General features: G+C 46.4%; 1 protein-coding gene across 2 annotated transcripts in view; it reads right to left on the reverse strand.

Moving 5' to 3' along the window:
• Positions 1-19771, reverse strand: part of edar (ectodysplasin A receptor) — a 222303-nt gene that overhangs the window by 53929 nt on the left and 148603 nt on the right. For both annotated transcript variants that reach the window (XM_084311564.1, XM_084311563.1), the window contains exon 3: positions 17496-17618. In XM_084311564.1, coding sequence (XP_084167690.1) covers positions 17496-17618 — 123 coding nt within the window. The remainder of the gene's footprint in view (positions 1-17495; positions 17619-19771) is intronic.

Genomic DNA, 19771 nt, shown 5'->3' on the forward strand with positions numbered 1-19771 from the left:
TTTTTTTTTTTTTTTTTTTTACTATTCTAAACAATTAAGATGTTTGCAAATGATTGGGTGGGTGGGAGAAAAAAATACATATCAGAAACGTATTGTGTGTGTGTGTGTGTGTGTGTGTGTGTGTGTGTGTGTGTGTGTGTGTGTGTGTGTGTGTGTGTGTGTGTGTGTGTGTTTCTATTCTCCCCAAAACAGTGGATAAGCAGGAAATTGTCTTGGTGACTCTTGTGGTTTAAATAGATAATGACAGTTTTCAAGTTACACTGTATGCCAGGCACACATAGTAATTGTATCCACAGAGGCAGAGACAGCATAATAAACAATGGACAGTAGATTATACATACAGTATATACAGTACTCACAGTATAGGCTACTTTGTACTATTGAATACTATCTGATCAGTGCCCACAGACATATACATATACAGTACATAGATGTCAAGCATGTGTCATAATAATATACCAGTTAGAACCAAAGCTTTCACAATTGCCTTGTTTAGTCCGTTGTTAACCCCGGATCGTTTACCCCCTTGGTACAGTTTGTGTGAACACCCTAATCGAACTCAGGTCCCTACCAAACAACCGTACCCTGGTCCGCCTGTTTGAGGTGGTCTCGGACCACTTCCAAGTGAACCCTGGTCCGCCTGTTTGAGGTGGTCTCGGCCCACTTCCAAGTGAACCCTGGTCCGCCTGTTTGAGGTGGTCTCGGCCCACTTCCAAGTGAACCCTGGTCCGCCTATTTGAGGTGGTCTCTGCCCACTTCCAAGTGAACCCTGGTCCGCCTATTTGAGGTGGTCTCGGCCCACTTCCAAGTGAACCCTGGTCCGCCTATTTGAGGTGGTCTCGGACCACTTCCAAGTGAACCCTGGTCCGGCTGTTTGAGGTGGTCTCTGCCCACTTCCAAGTGAACCCTGGTCCGCCTGTTTGAGGTGGTCTCGGACCACTTCCAAGTGAACCCTGGTCCGCCTGTTTGAGGTGGTCTCTGCCCACTTCCAAGTGAACCCTGGTCCGCCTGTTTGAGGTGGTCTCGGCCCACTTCCAAGTGAACCCTGGTCCGCCTGTTTGAGGTGGTCTTGGACCACTTCCAAGTGAACCCTGGTCCGCCTGTTTGAGGTGGTCTCGGCCCACTTCCAAGTGAACCCTGGTCCGCCTGTTTGAGGTGGTCTCGGCCCACTTCCAAGTGAACCCTGGTCCGCCTGTTTGAGGTGGTCTCGGCCCACTTCCAAGTGAACCCTGGTCCGCCTGTTTGACGTGGTCTCGGCCCACTTCCAAGTGAACCCTGGTCCGCCTGTTTGACGTGGTCTCGGCCCACTTCCAAGTGAACCCTGGTCCGCCTGTTTGAGGTGGTCTCGGCCCACTTCCAAGTGAACCCTGGTCCGCCTGTTTGAGGTGGTCTCGGCCCACTTCCAAGTGAACCCTGGTCCGCCTGTTTGACGTGGTCTCTGCCCACTTCCAAGTGAACCCTGGTCCGCCTGTTTGAGGTGGTCTCGGCCCACTTCCAAGTGAACCCTGGTCCGGCTGTTTGAGGTGGTCTCTGCCCACTTCCAAGTGAACCCTGGTCCGCCTGTTTGAGGTGGTCTCGGACCACTTCCAAGTGAACCCTGGTCCGCCTGTTTGAGGTGGTCTCTGCCCACTTCCAAGTGAACCCTGGTCCGCCTGTTTGAGGTGGTCTCGGCCCACTTCCAAGTGAACCCTGGTCCGCCTGTTTGAGGTGGTCTTGGACCACTTCCAAGTGAACCCTGGTCCGCCTGTTTGAGGTGGTCTCGGCCCACTTCCAAGTGAACCCTGGTCCGCCTGTTTGAGGTGGTCTCGGCCCACTTCCAAGTGAACCCTGGTCCGCCTGTTTGAGGTGGTCTCGGCCCACTTCCAAGTGAACCCTGGTCCGCCTGTTTGACGTGGTCTCGGCCCACTTCCAAGTGAACCCTGGTCCGCCTGTTTGACGTGGTCTCGGCCCACTTCCAAGTGAACCCTGGTCCGCCTGTTTGAGGTGGTCTCGGCCCACTTCCAAGTGAACCCTGGTCCGCCTGTTTGAGGTGGTCTCGGCCCACTTCCAAGTGAACCCTGGTCCGCCTGTTTGACGTGGTCTCTGCCCACTTCCAAGTGAACCCTGGTCCGCCTGTTTGAGGTGGTCTCGGCCCACTTCCAAGTGAACCCTGGTCCGGCTGTTTGAGGTGGTCTCTGCCCACTTCCAAGTGAACCCTGGTCCGCCTGTTTGAGGTGGTCTCGGACCACTTCCAAGTGAACCCTGGTCCGCCTGTTTGAGGTGGTCTCGGACCACTTCCAAGTGAACCCTGGTCCGCCTGTTTGAGGTGGTCTCGGCCCACTTCCAAGTGAACCCTGGTCCGCCTGTTTGACGTGGTCTCGGCCCACTTCCAAGTGAACCCTGGTCCGCCTGTTTGAGGTGGTCTCGGCCCACTTCCAAGTGAACCCTGGTCCGCCTGTTTGAGGTGGTCTCGGCCCACTTCCAAGTGAACCCTGGTCCGCCTGTTTGAGGTGGTCTCGGACCACTTCCAAGTGAACCCTGGTCCGCCTGTTTGAGGTGGTCTCGGCCCACTTCCAAGTGAACCCTGGTCCGCCTGTTTGAGGTGGTCTCGGCCCACTTCCAAGTGAACCCTGGTCCGCCTGTTTGACGTGGTCTCGGCCCACTTCCAAGTGAACCCTGGTCCGGCTGTTTGAGGTGGTCTCTGCCCACTTCCAAGTGAACCCTGGTCCGCCTGTTTGAGGTGGTCTCGGCCCACTTCCAAGTGAACCCTGGTCCGCCTGTTTGAGGTGGTCTCGGACCACTTCCAAGTGAACCCTGGTCCGCCTGTTTGAGGTGGTCTCGGCCCACTTCCAAGTGAACCCTGGTCCGCCTGTTTGAGGTGGTCTCGGCCCACTTCCAAGTGAACCCTGGTCCGGCTGTTTGAGGTGGTCTCTGCCCACTTCCAAGTGAACCCTGGTCCGCCTGTTTGAGGTGGTCTCGGACCACTTCCAAGTGAACCCTGGTTTGCCTGTTTGAGGTGGTCTCGGACCACTTCCAAGTGAACCCTGGTCCGGCTGTTTGAGGTGGTCTCTGCCCACTTCCAAGTGAACCCTGGTCCGCCTGTTTGAGGTGGTCTCGGCCCACTTCCAAGTGAACCCTGGTCCGCCTGTTTGAGGTGGTCTCGGCCCACTTCCAAGTGAACCCTGGTCCGCCTGTTTGAGGTGGTCTCGGCCCACTTCCAAGTGAACCCTGGTCCGCCTGTTTGAGGTGGTCTCGGCCCACTTCCAAGTGAACCCTGGTCCGGCTGTTTGAGGTGGTCTCTGCCCACTTCCAAGTGAACCCTGGTCCGCCTGTTTGAGGTGGTCTCTGCCCACTTCCAAGTGAACCCTGGTCCGCCTGTTTGAGGTGGTCTCGGACCACTTCCAAGTGAACCCTGGTCCGCCTGTTTGAGGTGGTCTCGGACCACTTCCAAGTGAACCCTGGTCCGCCTGTTTGAGGTGGTCTCGGCCCACTTCCAAGTGAACCCTGGTCCGCCTGTTTGAGGTGGTCTCGGACCACTTCCAAGTGAACCCTGGTCCGCCTGTTTGAGGTGGTCTCTGCCCACTTCCAAGTGAACCCTGGTCCGCCTGTTTGAGGTGGTCTCGGCCCACTTCCAAGTGAACCCTGGTCCGCCTGTTTGAGGTGGTCTCGGCCCACTTCCAAGTGAACCCTGGTCCGGCTGTTTGAGGTGGTCTCTGCCCACTTCCAAGTGAACCCTGGTCCGCCTGTTTGAGGTGGTCTCGGACCACTTCCAAGTGAACCCTGGTTTGCCTGTTTGAGGTGGTCTCGGACCACTTCCAAGTGAACCCTGGTCCGCCTGTTTGAGGTGGTCTCGGCCCACTTCCAAGTGAACCCTGGTCCGCCTGTTTGACGTGGTCTCGGCCCACTTCCAAGTGAACCCTGGTCCGCCTGTTTGAGGTGGTCTCGGACCACTTCCAAGTGAACCCTGGTCCGCCTGTTTGAGGTGGTCTCGGCCCACTTCCAAGTGAACCCTGGTCCGGCTGTTTGAGGTGGTCTCTGCCCACTTCCAAGTGAACCCTGGTCCGCCTGTTTGAGGTGGTCTCGGCCCACTTCCAAGTGAACCCTGGTCCGCCTGTTTGAGGTGGTCTCGGCCCACTTCCAAGTGAACCCTGGTCCGCCTGTTTGAGGTGGTCTCGGCCCACTTCCAAGTGAACCCTGGTCCGGCTGTTTGAGGTGGTCTCTGCCCACTTCCAAGTGAACCCTGGTCCGCCTGTTTGAGGTGGTCTCTGCCCACTTCCAAGTGAACCCTGGTCCGCCTGTTTGAGGTGGTCTCGGACCACTTCCAAGTGAACCCTGGTCCGCCTGTTTGAGGTGGTCTCGGACCACTTCCAAGTGAACCCTGGTCCGCCTGTTTGAGGTGGTCTCGGCCCACTTCCAAGTGAACCCTGGTCCGCCTGTTTGACGTGGTCTCGGCCCACTTCCAAGTGAACCCTGGTCCGCCTGTTTGAGGTGGTCTCGGCCCACTTCCAAGTGAACCCTGGTCCGCCTGTTTGAGGTGGTCTCTGCCCACTTCCAAGTGAACCCTGGTCCGCCTGTTTGAGGTGGTCTCGGCCCACTTCCAAGTGAACCCTGGTCCGCCTGTTTGAGGTGGTCTCGGCCCACTTCCAAGTGAACCCTGGTCCGCCTGTTTGAGGTGGTCTCGGACCACTTCCAAGTGAATCCTGGTCCGCCTGTTTGAGGTGGTCTCGGACCACTTCCAAGTGAACCCTGGTCCGCCTGTTTGAGGTGGTCTCGGACCACTTCCAAGTAGGGTTGGGCATCGTTTGGATTTGAACGATTCCGGTTCCGATTCCGATTCTCCATATCGATTCCTGTTCTAAACGATTCTCGGTTCCGATTCTTTGAGGTGCAGGTCAAAACAGGTCACATTTCGAAGGAGATTTTTTATTTTATTTTTTTTTCAAAAAGAAAATCATACTATTCACATTTTCAGTTGACTTGATACAGTTTAATTTGGTTGCTGTACTGTAACTAGGGTATTAATTAACAATGTAAAAAAAAAAAAAAAAAAAAAAAAGTAAAAAAAAAATACCCAAAGACATTTTTAATTAAACTGATTTGCGGTTAGTAATAAAAACGATGCGATACAAAACAACGGCCTAGCATGCATAATCCAGGCCACAATAACCCAGGCAGTCGCTCCGAGGTGATCACCGACAGTGCATTGGAAAATGTATAGTGTTTGCACAAGCCAAAGTGGAGATCACAATTCACAATAATGTTTTGTTCATGTTAGGATTAAAAATGATGTCCAATAAAAGGCTGATCTGCATGATCACATGGCTTTGTTTAGAAAGTTTGGTTTGTATGCAAATTGATATATCATTCACACATCATCACACATCATGCGGCACGGTGGTGTAGTGGTTAACACTGTCGCCTCACAGCAAGAAGGTCCAGGGTTCGATTCCCGCTTGGGGACCAGGTTTCCATGATGCCAGGTACCCAGGTGGGGGATCTCCCAGGCCTTTCTGTGTGGAGTTTGCATGTTCTCCCCGTGCTCGCAAGGGTTTCCCCCCCGATAAGATAAACCCAATGGAAAAACATGCACAACAACAGATCGCTAACGCTGTGGCGTCCTTGACGAAGACGGACAGGAGCACTTGGATTGGTCCCCTGGCGCGGCTCACGTGATGCCTGTCTGCTCCCGGCTGCCCTTGGGGGGGGGAAGGACGACGGGATGGGTTAATCGCAGAGACAAATCGCATCTGCGATCCTAAAAGACAATGCATGCGTGTGTGTTCCGGTGTGTGTGCTAAAACTAACCGCTGTGTGTACCACTAAAAACATTGAGTGTCGTTGCATGCCGAATAAAGACCTCTGCAACAGGTCCTGCATTATTATTATCATTTCATAGAGGTGATTTCACACAGGTGTGAAATCATGAAATCATGGTAGAAAGTGGTCTAAGAGCACTAATTATTTCTGGCCGTCAATTCATATGTGCATAAATTTGATCTCATGCTTTTAAAAAGGCCTCAACAGATGCTTCTCGGAACTGCTGTGGTGTACTGTGGACACACACATAGACACACACACACACACATAGACACACACACATCGACACACACACATAGCCATGCACTCCAACCCACCCACCCACAGACACACACACACGCACACATATTCATCTGTTACCGGATCTTGTTCAGCGATGAAAGAAGATAATTCTGATTGGTCACAGAGGTCCCTGTCACTTTGTGTGTGTGTGTGTGTGTGTGTGTGTGTGTGTGTGTGTGTGTGTGTGTGTGTGTGTGTGTGTGTGTGTGTGTGTGTGTGTGTGTGTGTGTGTGTGTGTGTGTGTGTGTGTGTGTGTGTGTGTGTGTGTGTGTGTGTGTGTGTGTGTGTGTGTGTGTGTGTGTGTGTGTGTGTGCGCGCGTGTGTGTGTGTGTGTTCCATGCCTGGTTCTGTTTAAGATGACCAACTCATCATTCTGTCTCTTAGCATCAATTTCCTCTCATCTCCTCATACTCACATACCGCACGGTGATGGGGCGGAACAATTCTCTCTCTCCCTCTCTCTCACCCCTGCCCCCCTCTCTCTCTCTCGCTATCCCTCTCTCTCACCCCTGCCCCCCCCTCTCTCTCTATCCCTCTCTCTCACCCGCCCCCTCTCTCTCTCTTTCATCTGACTTTATTAAAACAGGCCTCTCTAACCCACAGCTTTAGGCTAGATTGAGTCGTACAGGAATCTAATATTCCTTCCGTTCCAATTTAGTTCCATGTGTCCCACTGTGATTGTTTGCTAGAAAGGAAGAAGAAGAAGAAAAGCAATGTGAGGGATCCTGTCCATTTGGATCTCCTAGGATGAGACTGGCAGGCTCCAGATCAGTTCATTCACCTAAAGCTTTTCCAGACTTAATACAGTCCAAAATCTCTTTTCTACTAAAAGCATTGTTGTCATGGTTCCACATCCTGCTGGTAAAGCAAGGTATGCATAACATCAGCACTGTCCTGTGGCGACCTCGTACGTCCGTAAAGTCAACTTTGCTCCAATGAAGAAAAACAACCTAATTTTCAGATTAGCAAAATTGCGTTTCTGAAACGGCTGCCCCCTTACGGGGACAGTATTATGACTGCAGAAACGAACGTCAGGAAGTTCTTAAGAACACAATTACAATTTTTGGCGGAGAATACAAACAGACTTAAGTGTGATATCACCCTGAGGTGTTGGTATAACATAGTGTAAGAGCACTAACTCGTTCTGGTGCTCAATTCACATGTGCATACATTTGATCTCATATTTTTAAAAAGGCTTCAACGGATGCGTCTCAGAGCAACTGGTCCGATTCTCCGCACACATCTCACTCCCCAATGTGTGATTCATCTACGACCAGTGCTGTGTGATTCATCTACGACCAGTGCAGTGTGCTTCATCTACGACCAGTGTGATTCATCTACGACCAGTGCCGTGTGATTCATCTACGACCAGTGTGATTCATCTACGACCAGTGCCGTGTGATTCATCTACGACCAGTGTGATTCATCTACGACCAGTGCCGTGTGATTCATCTACGACCAGTGCAGAGTGATTCATCTACGACCAGTGCAGTGTGATTCATCTACGACCAGTGCAGAGTGATTCATCTACGACCAGTGCAGAGTGATTCATCTACGACCAGTGTGATTCATCTACGACCAGTGCCGTGTGATTCATCTACGACCAGTGCAGAGTGATTCATCTACGACCAGTGCAGAGTGATTCATCTACGACCAGTGCAGTGTGATTCATCTACGACCAGTGCCGTGTGATTCATCTACGACCAGTGCAGAGTGATTCATCTACGTCCAGTGCAGAGTGATTCATCTACGTCCAGTGCAGAGTGATTCATCTACGACCAGTGCCGTGTGATTCATCTACGACCAGTGCCGTGTGATTCATCTACGACCAGTGCCGTGTGATTCATCTACGACCAGTGCAGAGTGATTCATCTACGACCAGTGCAGAGTGATTCATCTACGACCAGTGCAGTGTGATTCATCTACGACCAGTGCAGAGTGATTCATCTACGACCAGTGCAGTGTGATTCATCTACGTCCAGTGCAGTGATTCATCTACGACCAGTGCAGAGTGATTCAGCTACGACCAGTGCAGAGTGATTCATCTACGACCAGTGCAGTGTGATTCATCTACGTCCAGTGCAGAGTGATTAATCTACGACCAGTGCAGAGCCACACAGAGTAGGCTATCCATGGGAAAGCAACATCCAAGACCAGATCTAATGTATAACTCAATTACTACAAATAAGACATCTGTTCGAGAATAAGGAAATTTTCTCATGTTTCTCAAATTCATTCAACTGAGGAGACACTATAGCTGAGCTGGGATCTCTTTATGTATGAATGAGAACATGAGATTGAAGTGAAATCACAAAGAAACCTTTTTATGTCCATATGAGACAATATTGAGAGCTCAGTGGCTTCTTCTCCGATGGTCTCAAACTAGGATCTTTGTTGCTCCTTAGGGGCCTTTAGGAGAAATCATTCAGATATCAGTGAGCAGCACAAAGTGAATCTAAATGAGAAACTCTCCTATTTCTCCTGAGATTGAAAAGAGCCAACAACAAGCAACACAATTTTCCTATATGTATATATGTATAATAAAATGTTCCTATGTGTATATATATATAACTAAATGTGCCTATGGGTATATGTATGTATATATATATAACAAAATGTTACTATGGGTATATATGTATATATTATATATATATAACAACATGTGCCTATGGGTATATATATGTATATATATACATAACAAAATGTGCCTATGGGTATAGGTATATAGATATTAGGGGTGTAAAGGTACACGTATCCGTACCGAAGCGTTTCAGTGTGTACCGTACCGTACCGAACGCGTGAATGCCACCTACAACAGAACTGCGTTTCCGCGTTGCTCTGATTGGCCACTGACCCCATGTGACCCTACCCTATTACACGCCCCCTTATCGATGCGCGTTATGCGCCGCTCTACAGCTCGACTTCCTCGCAGAACAGCTGTTCCTCGCAGAACAGCTGTTTCCGTATTTATAATATTGGAAACGCCGCGCTGTGAGCGCTGTGAAGCACCTCTGTATTAAATGCCGACAGCACCTCTGTATTAAATGCCGACTCATCAATCAATCAATAACAACATTAACGATAACGCCAAGCTGTAATGTTACCAGTCTCGCGTCTATCTGCTAACGTTAGCATTAGGTATTAACCGGTTTAAAATGGATGGTGATTACCTCACGTTGTGTCTATTCTACTAATGTCTAACTATGAATGAACACAACACTCTAACTTAACATCTTTAGCTAATAAAGTACTCAACCTCTACTGTCTTTAACTATGAACAAACACAACACTCTAACTTACCATCTTTAGATTATAAAGTACTCAACCTCTACTGTCTTTAACTATGAACAAACACAACACTCTAACTTACCATCTTTAGATAATAAAGTACTCAACCTCTACTGTCTTTAACTATGAACAAACACAACACTCTAACTTACCATCTTTAGATTATAAAGTACTCAACCTCTACTGTCTTTAACTATGAACAAACACAACACTCTAACTTACCATCTTTAGATAATAAAGTACTCAACCTCTACTGTCTTTAACTATGAACAAACACAACACTCTAACTTACCATCTTTAGATAATAAAGTACTCAACCTCTACTGTCTTTAACTATGAACAAACACAACACTCTAACTTACCATCTTTAGATAATAAAGTACAAGATACTTTAATGCCACACATTAATATATTGATGAATGAATGTATCATTTAAAAATCATTCCGGATCCTAAATGAATGTTGTTGTTTACATGTTGTGTGCATGTATCCCTTCCCTACTTCCCATTTCCCCACGTGGAACACACCTAATAGGATACATTACATGCTGGTGCTCTAGTGCAACATTGAGTGGCTGAATGTTATCTATAGCACATTTAAGTCCAAACCTAAGAAAACTCTCCCTTTCAGTGTCTCTTTTGACATGATTCTTGTACCGGATCTCCTCTCTGGTAAACAAGAATACCCTGCAGACTCTGGCAGGAGCACTCATTCAAGGGTACTACGACTATGCTTGCACCTCATGGTACCAAAGCACCTCAAAGGCGCTTAAAACAAAATTACAAACATCACAAAACAAACTGGTCAGACTACTACTTGACCTTACCCCCAGAACCCACCTCACCCCTGCCCACTTTGACAACCTAGGATGGCTTAGAGTAGACGACAGAGTACAGCAACTTGCAATGGGCCTGGTCTACAAGATACACTATACGACTAAGGTACCCATGTACATGTCAAAATACTTCCCAAAGGTCAGTGAATACCACAACCACTACACCAGAAGAAGCTCAACAAATCATGTTAAACCCAGATTCGGCTCAAACAAGGGACTAAATACGTTTTGCAATTATGCCACATCAATGTGGAACACCCTACACAAAGCTGTAAAGGAATGTGAATCCCTACCCACATTCAAAACCGCTCTTAAAGAGCACCTACGGGAGGCTGCAATTAGAAACTGGCCACCGTAAATGCCCAAAACCCCCACCACCTCCTAATAGACAGTCTCCTCCCCACCGCATGTATATATTCCCTCCCCGCCGTATGTATATCTCTCTCCCACCCACCCACCCCCTCCTAATGTACAGTCCCCTCCCCATCATATGTATATACTCTGTCAGGATCTAGGGGTAACAGTACTGTATATTTGAATACCGTTTATGTCACAAATGTATCAGTACTAAATACCTATATGTCCCTATGCCATAAATGTCATGTATGTTGTGTATGTCATAAATGTCTATATGAATTGAAAATGGGGGATCCTGATGGAAACAAGACAAACGTCTTTCTCAGGTCTGCATCCCCTTAACAATTGTGTGTATTGAGCCGTACTGTATTGTACCCATTCTGCAATCTGTTAAATAAAGTTTTCATTCATTCATTCATTCATTCATACCTAACATATTTTATACAACGGCATGCAAAAAAAACTAACTTTGCCACTTTGGATTAGTTTTTTGTTTTTTCTGACTTGACTGACCTAGCGATCATAAAGATCCCTCATTAAGGCTATGTGCTAGTAACCTCTGGCCCTAGGATACGATTAAGAATGAAGAATAACAGTTCTTCTTTCAACATCAACAAGGGATGTAATGTATATACTTTATTTTTCTAAATTCATTTGTTGATAGTTTTACGGCTCCCTTTATTTAGTTTGAGTAATTGATTCTTAGAGAACAATTAGGGGCCGGTGTAGGAGCCGCATTTAAGCTTATTTGTTTTGATTCATTCTGAACCTGCATTAATACATGTCTCTGTTTCAGTGAGTGGGGTGCTTTGCTCAGGTGAATGGGGCGGGGCTAACGCTATAAGCCACAGGTGCGGCGTGTGACGGCAGGGCAGCAGGCAGCAGCAATACTGTCATTGACACGCAACGCAGACGCAACCTTTTGTTCCTGAGATTATTAGGATCTCTTGTTTATTTCTATGTACGATATTGTTTTCATATTTTGTTCTTGCTGGACATTAAACGAGCAAAAAGAGCAACAAAAACGTCCAGTGGTTTTCTGTTCTGCGACTACGAGTCTGACACTGCTTCCCAGCCCTACAAGTGGCCAAGAAAGGAATATTCAAATGGAGTTATAGGACAGACTTGTTTGGATTTTGGCCACTACAATATGTTAGGTATACCAGGTAGAGTCTGTATAATATGTTAGGTATACCAGGATGTAATGTAATGAAGTAATGAAAAACAACAATCAGATCTGCTCAGCGTTGGGGAAATGTATGTGGATCGCTGTGCAGTGTGTGGTCGTGTGTTTATATCTGGAGATTTGGGATGTTTTGATGTGTCACAGTAATGTGTGTGTGTGTGTGTGTCTATGTGGATGCATGCGTGTAGATGTGTGCTTGCACATATGTGTATGCAGTAGGGCTGCTTTAAATGGTCTCCTGTGAGGCAAAACGATCCTATCCTATGATTAGAAGGTAGGAATGATTGAACATACAGATACACACACACACACACGCACACCACACACACACACACACGCACACCACACACACCTGCACGCACATGTGCACACACACATATACACACTTAGGGAAAGCACAGACACGTAAGGAGTGGAAATAACAAGTGAATTACAGGTTAGAAAGGCAGCAGCTAGATCAGATCAGACAAGCAGCAGAAAGTCTAAAGGAGCCCTCTGTCTCATAAGATTGATTGAAGCACTTTTTCTTCTCTGCTCAATCATGCTTCCATTGCTCGTCTCTCATACTGTACACAAACACACACACACACACACACACACACACACACACACACACACACACACACACACACACACACACACACACACACACACACACACACACACACAACACACACACATACCCTAATGGGTTTTTACAAGACGACGCTGTACTTATCGGAGCAGGGTATCATTGTCATTCACTCAGATGATGAAGGGGAGTGGACCATTTGGTTTTACAAGTTTAAAGAAAACGGGACAGTCTAGGGGTGAGTGGTGCACAGGCGTGAACTGACTGAGAGCTTTAGAAATGTGTTCACAGGAGGGAGAGAGAGAGAAAGAGAGATATATAGAGATAGAGAGAGATAGAGAGAGAGAGAGAGAGACTGGGAGAGAGGGAGGGAGAGAAATATAGAAAGAGTGAGAGAGGGAGTGAGATAGAGGGAGATAGAGAGAGGGGAGATGGAGGGAGAGAAAGACAGAGAGGGAGGGAAATAGGGAGAGAGGGAGGGAAAGAGGGAGGGAGAGAGGGGGAGAGAGAGGGATAGAGGGACAAAAGAAAGACAGAAAGACAGAAATAAAGGAAGAACAAGTGAGTGAGTGAGTGAGTGAGTGAGTGAGTGAGTGAGTGAGTGAGTGAGTGAGTGAGTGAGTGAGTGAGTGAGTGAGTGAGTGAGTGAGTGATTCTCCGATTCTCCTCAGTTACTTTGTCTCAAAATCCTTACCATGTTGTAAGGAAACAATTTACTCTAATTCACAGACTGTCAACTGTTATCAACCATTACTGCTAAACGTGTGCTAATGGTGTTTCTCTTTGATTTAAACATGTTCCTGAGTAAATCCAATGCATATGTGTTATCTACGTCTCCAAAAGCAGCTGAAGCCTGATTACCGTCTTCATCAGTAAATGTAATGGATTACAGTCACCGTGTTTTAAAGGCTCAATCTGTGATCCAAACGTAAACAAATGAGTAGCGCTACCACCAAAGATAAGAACTAAAAATGGAGTCATGGTTCTCTAGTTGGCCCGGGCAGACCAGACATGATTCAAGGCAGGCGGACGGACGGACGACCGCCGCTTCACTTCTGCTCCCATGTTAACGGACGTAGCTGTGCCCACTGGCCGCAAGCGGGCGCGCAACTCGCGGGGCGGAAGCGATCGTTTTCGCTTCAGTTGGATTCAGAGGCATGCGCCACACGCATTTTCAGAGAAATACACTCAATATCTGCATTATTACCACACACATAGATGTTGTTCAACCAGCTAATGTGTCTGTATCTTTCCCAATACAAATAAACCATATTACTATACTTTTTCAGGAGTACAGTCACACTGATCATCATTCTAAAATTAATTCTAACATTATAATTAATTATATAATAACGGGTTGTATGCAAAATGGACAATAGAACACTGGAACTGGAAATCTTAAAAAAATCTTCAATCGGGGACTGACTTCGCATATAGACTGACTAGGCATTTACAGCTGTTCCAATGTAAATGTGCCTTCCTCCGTGCGCGCTTCCTCACACTCTGAAGTCGGACTCTGTGTGCCAGGCCACGCGCGCGATCTCGCACGGAACCCGCGCGTGACTTCGTGCGCGTCTGGTCTGCCTGCGGCGTGAGACAGCAGGTGAATATGAGGTTTTAAAGGTGCGTCTTTTTTTCCTCTTCATCTTTGATGTGGCTATCATTCAAATAGCCTATTCTCCGCTGATTCTGATACATGACATTTTTATTTAAAAATTGTAGATTATAAAGTATTTTTAATAACACTTTTTTTAAGTTAATCCAAATTGGTCCTATTTACAACGATACTCCTAAACAGTGGAAGCCCTCCTACTGTGATGCGTCTAGACATGGGAGTGGTGTTTCGTTGTGCCAAGTGAAGCGCTCACCTCTGCTGTTTGTATTGGCTGTCGACTGACTGACTGACTGACTGACTGACTGACTGACTGACTGACTGACTGACTGACTGACTGACTGACTGACTGACTGACTGACTGACTGACTGACTGACTGACTGACTGACTGACTGACTGACTGACTGACTGACTGACTGACTGACTGACTGACTGACTGACTGACTGACTGACTGACTGACTGACTGACTGACTGACTGACTGACTGACTGACTGACTGACTGACTGACTGACTGACTGACTGACTGACTGACTGACTGACTGACTGACTGACTGACTGACTGACTGACTGACTGACTGACTGACTGACTGACTGACTGACTGACTGACTGACTGACTGACTGACTGACTGACTGACTGACTGACTGACTGACTGACTGACTGACTGACTGACTGACTGACTGACTGACTGACTGACTGACTGACTGACTGACTGACTGACTGACTGACTGACTGACTGACTGACTGACTGACTGACTGACTGACTGACTGACTGACTGACTGACTGACTGACTGACTGACTGACTGACTGACTGACTGACTGACTGACTGACTGACTGACTGACTGACTGACTGACTGACTGACTGACTGACTGACTGACTGACTGACTGACTGACTGACTGACTGACTGACTGACTGACTGACTGACTGACTGACTGACTGACTGACTGACTGACTGACTGACTGACTGACTGACTGACTGACTGACTGACTGACTGACTGACTGACTGACTGACTGACTGACTGACTGACTGACTGACTGACTGACTGACTGACTGACTGACTGACTGACTGACTGACTGACTGACTGACTGACTGACTGACTGACTGACTGACTGACTGACTGACTGACTGACTGACTGACTGACTGACTGACTGACTGACTGACTGACTGACTGACTGACTGACTGACTGACTGACTGACTGACTGACTGACTGACTGACTGACTGACTGACTGACTGACTGACTGACTGACTGACTGACTGACTGACTGACTGACTGACTGACTGACTGACTGACTGACTGACTGACTGACTGACTGACTGACTGACTGACTGACTGACTGACTGACTGACTGACTGACTGACTGACTGACTGGAAGTCACTCCAAATAATTAATGGAAGCCAATGGCAGTGACACACTGAGAAACAAAAGGTTAATTCCAATTTCTACATTCCACATGTGTGTGGTGTGTGTGGTGTGTGTGTGGTGTGTGTGTGTGTGTGTGTGTGTGTGTGTGTGTGTGTGTGTGTGTGTGTGTGTGTGTGTGTGTGTGTGTGTGTGTGTGTGTGTGTGTGTGTGTGTGTGTGTGTGTGTGTGTCTCAAGCCTGGAGGCCATTATATTGTCATCCTGGGTGGTCTGAGGAGGGAGGGGTTGAACATAAGAGGTTAATGAGGTCATGGTTCACACGCTACCTACACAATCTACCCTGCTGACATGTTTGACTGTCAGTACTGACTGTAAGGAACATATACAGTAGGTTCTGCCCTCAGAAGGTTTTAGAAGAACCATTTTGTTCATGTCGTTAGAAGATTTTAAAGTTTTGAATTCTGATATTTAAGATGTACTTGTTTGTCCAATGTGTTTTCTATCTATTGTAAACAGGTCACATGGGTGCTTACCTGTTTAAACAAAGAATATCACAAAAAAATCTATGTTTTTCAGACTATTCTGTTACTGGTTACTATATACTGTGTGACAAATACAAAAAATTCCTTGTAATATTCATACAGTATATCCTCTACTTAGAAAGTTGTGGTAGTCCATATAAGAATTGTATGAAGTGTATACATATTTTCCATATGGTAGATATCCAGCAGTATGTATAGCAGTCATTTTTCTGCTATGGATTATTAGATGTTTGTACATATTTGCACTATTCATAATATTATCTAATGGCATAATACGTGTATAGCCTAATTAATCGGTTGACCGTGTGATTTAATATCGGCTCATAACCTATACCCTTCTACCTCGTCACGACACGGGTGGTTGGGTTGATAAATACATTATTGGGAGCTGTAATCCAGCTGGTGGAAATCCCTTTTTCATTCAGTCTTCATATACCTGTATGTAGCAGATCCAGCACGTACAGACAGATATAGTCAACTGAGACCCAGCTCTCTGCGTCTCCACTAACAGGACAACAATTGTGTTCTTTTAGTTCTTGTAACAATCGTGGGGGGATCGTGTGCCGACTGGTGCTGGAGACAGTGATGTAGGAGCGCACAGGCAGGAGGGACACACAAGTGTTTGCATGTCTATATGTGATTATGCGTGTACACACAAACGCTTGCATGCAGGCCTGTGTGCATATGTATGTACAGTATGTGTGTGTATGCGTGCGTGGTGTGTGTGTACATTAGGGCTGTGTGATGAACAGAGTTTCAATTAAAATTATTATAGTGGCTTCCCACGATCATGAAAACAAGATAATCGAGACAACGCAATTATTGTGCTGCATGCCATGTTACTCTCATTTAGTTTTGTGTTGTAAATGCAGCGCACCTTTCTTTCACAGCGGTGCCCTCCTCCCCGAAGCCCAAACAGCAGTTTCAGCTCGTGTTGAGAGGGGGGGGGAGTGAGCCATGACACATTTCTCTCCAAAATAATCGATATAATCGAGCAACCCTAGTGTGCATGTGTGAGTGTGAGTGTGAGTGTGAGTGCGAGTGTGAGTGCGAGTGTGTGTGTGTGTGTGTGTGTGTGTGTGTGTGTGTGTGTGTGTGTGTGTGTGTGTGTGTGTGTGTGTGTTCTTGGCCATATCGCCCAGCCCTGTGTGGGACTATGTTTAATCCCTGTCTGTAATACCGGCTCTATTAGCTTTAGTTAACGTTTTAGCTCCAATTAAGCCATCCAAAAATACCTCAACAACACTAGTGATAAACCATAACACTATCCGTCTGCCTTTATTCAATACAATCATTCTCATAAGAATAGATAACATCATTTGAATTACCAGAAACCAAACCACATCATTCTCCATCGCCATCTTCTGTGGCACTTAGATTTAGTGGTGTTAGGACAATATCACTGTTAGGGCTCCTACTGACTGACTGACTGACTGACTGACTGACTGACTGACTCTGTGTGTGTGTGTGTGTGTGTGTGTGTGTGTGTGTGTGTGTGTGTGTGTGTGTGTGTGTGTGTGTGTGTGTGTGTGTGTGTGTGTGTGTGTGTGTGTGTGTGTGTGTGTGTGTGTGTGTGTGTGTGTGTGTGTGTGTGTGTGTGTGTGTGTGTGTGTGTGTGTGTGTGTGTGTGTGTGTGTGTGTGTGTGTTTCTTACCATGTGAGGCTCTTGTCCAGGCTGACACTGGGGACAGGCCTGACAGCTGTTGCTGGTCTGGTTGAAGAACTCAAACTCTCCACAGCTCGCATACTCAGTGCGCACCGATGACACACAACATACCTGGAGAGAGATAAATGGAGAGAAACGTCATATATTCCCTTTGTTCATTATTGATAAACATTTCTCTGATTTTTTTCCCTCTAAGATTCCGAACGTGTGTACAGAGACTGAGAGAATAATGCTTTCGATTTAAAGTTGAGCGCAGAGTAAAGTTGGAAAAACCATTACAGTCTCACAATTAACATGTATTACTTATTTCTGGTGGAGATCTCACTGTAAGCAACTTGTTTAGCGTGGGAGTGGGCTGGGCGATAAAACGATAATTATCGCGACATATTTTAATAATCGATAATAAAAATAATATCGATAATAATTAAGTTATTTGTAATGTGGTCTGCAACAGGGCAGCTTTAAAACCAGAGACAGTGGACAGACTTGTCTTTCTTGCCTGCAACTTAAAGTAATGGCTTTGCTTGTCCAAATGACAATACTGACCAATTTGAGATACATTTTTCTCTTGTCCATTTATTTTGTTTGCTTTCTAATTTAAAATACAGTTTGAAACCGTCTGTACACAGTAGGCTATGTGTGCTAGCAGAGCTAGTCTCCAGTCGCGAGTCACGGTGCATGTGTGCGGTGGTTTGTCCACCAAAAAGCGCCAAAAGATAGAAAAGAAACTAGCAGAGCCAGAACTGTTCAACTCCCCTGGTGCCACAGCCACTTTGTTTGGTACTTTCGCTTTCAAACCAGCTGCAGCCTGAGAACTGGTGTGAGGGGCTGTAACACTAAAGATGGCGACAACAACAAAGAATTGTTGCAAAATAAACATACATTTGTTGTTTAAATAATCATTTAAAAAAGTTTTTTTTTAATACTAATAATAAATATCGATAATTATCGATATCGAACGATATAATTTTTTTGATCATGATATATCATGATAAAAATGTTGGCCATATCGCCCAGCCCTGTGTGGGACTATGTTTAATCCCTGTCTGTAATACCGGCTCTATTAGCTTTAGTTAACGTTTTAGCTCCAATTAAGCCATCCCATGTCAGAAACTGTGTGGAGTCTTGCAGTGATTATCAACTTTAAGATTTAATCCTGCAAATCTTACAAGAATCAACAAACTCAAATGGCGAAACAGACTGCTTGTTTTACTGCTTTTGAACACAATTAAAAATACCTCAACAACACTAGTGATAAACCATAACACTATCCGTCTGCCTTTATTCAATACAATCATTCTCATAAGAATAGATAACATCATTTGAATTACCAGAAACCAAACCACATCATTCTCCATCGCCATCTTCTGTGGCACTTAGATTTAGTGGTGTTAGGACAATATCACTGTTAGGGCTCCTACTGACTGACTGACTGACTGACTGACTGACTGACTGACTGACTCTGTGTGTGAGTGTGTGTGTGTGTGTGTGTGTGTGTGTGTGTGCATACATGTGTACATAAGTGCTTATGTGGGTACTGCACATGCATGCACATACTGTAAATTACTGTATGCACACAGTACATGTTGATTGTGTGTGTGTGCGTGTGCCTTTGTGTTTTAGGCATTGATGCATTTGTATGTGCATGTACATGTGTACATCACATGAGCATACTTGCACGTGTGTGTTCCAGTCTGTGTTCCTATCTGTGTGTTCCTGTGTGTGTGTTTCTTTCTGTGTGTTCCCGTCTGTGTGTGTGTGTGTGTGTGTGTGTGTGTGTGTGTGTGTGTGTTTCTTTCTGTGTATCCGCGTGCGTTCGTGTCGATGCATCATCGGTGTGGTTTCCCGTACTAACTAACAGCTGGTTCTGTAAGCCGTACCACAGCAGAGTGGGTGACAAGCGAACAGTGGAGCCCCCACACTATGGAACACAAGGTCACTGCTGCTCACCCCACCGTCATTACAATCAAACCCTGATCCTCAACACTAGGATGGAGGGACACGACATAAACAGCTGAATGAATACCACACTTTCTCTTTCTTGCCCTCATTTACTCTCTGACCCTTGCCATGGGGCCACAGGGTGAGGGCAGGTTGTGTGTTGTGCAGTGTTAATTTTGGCAGCTATTTTAATTTTAGTCTTAGTCATGTGTCAAGTGCTCCTTTTTCGTTTTCATCATATTTAGTCATCTTCATTTATTTTTCGTTTAGTCAGTTTTAGTCAACTAAATGTCTGAGCATTTTAGTCTTAGTCAGTTTTTGTC

This window comes from Notolepis coatsorum, assembly GCF_963971535.1.
Source record: "Notolepis coatsorum genome assembly, chromosome: 3".
Taxonomy (NCBI): Eukaryota; Metazoa; Chordata; class Actinopteri; order Aulopiformes; family Paralepididae; genus Notolepis; species Notolepis coatsorum.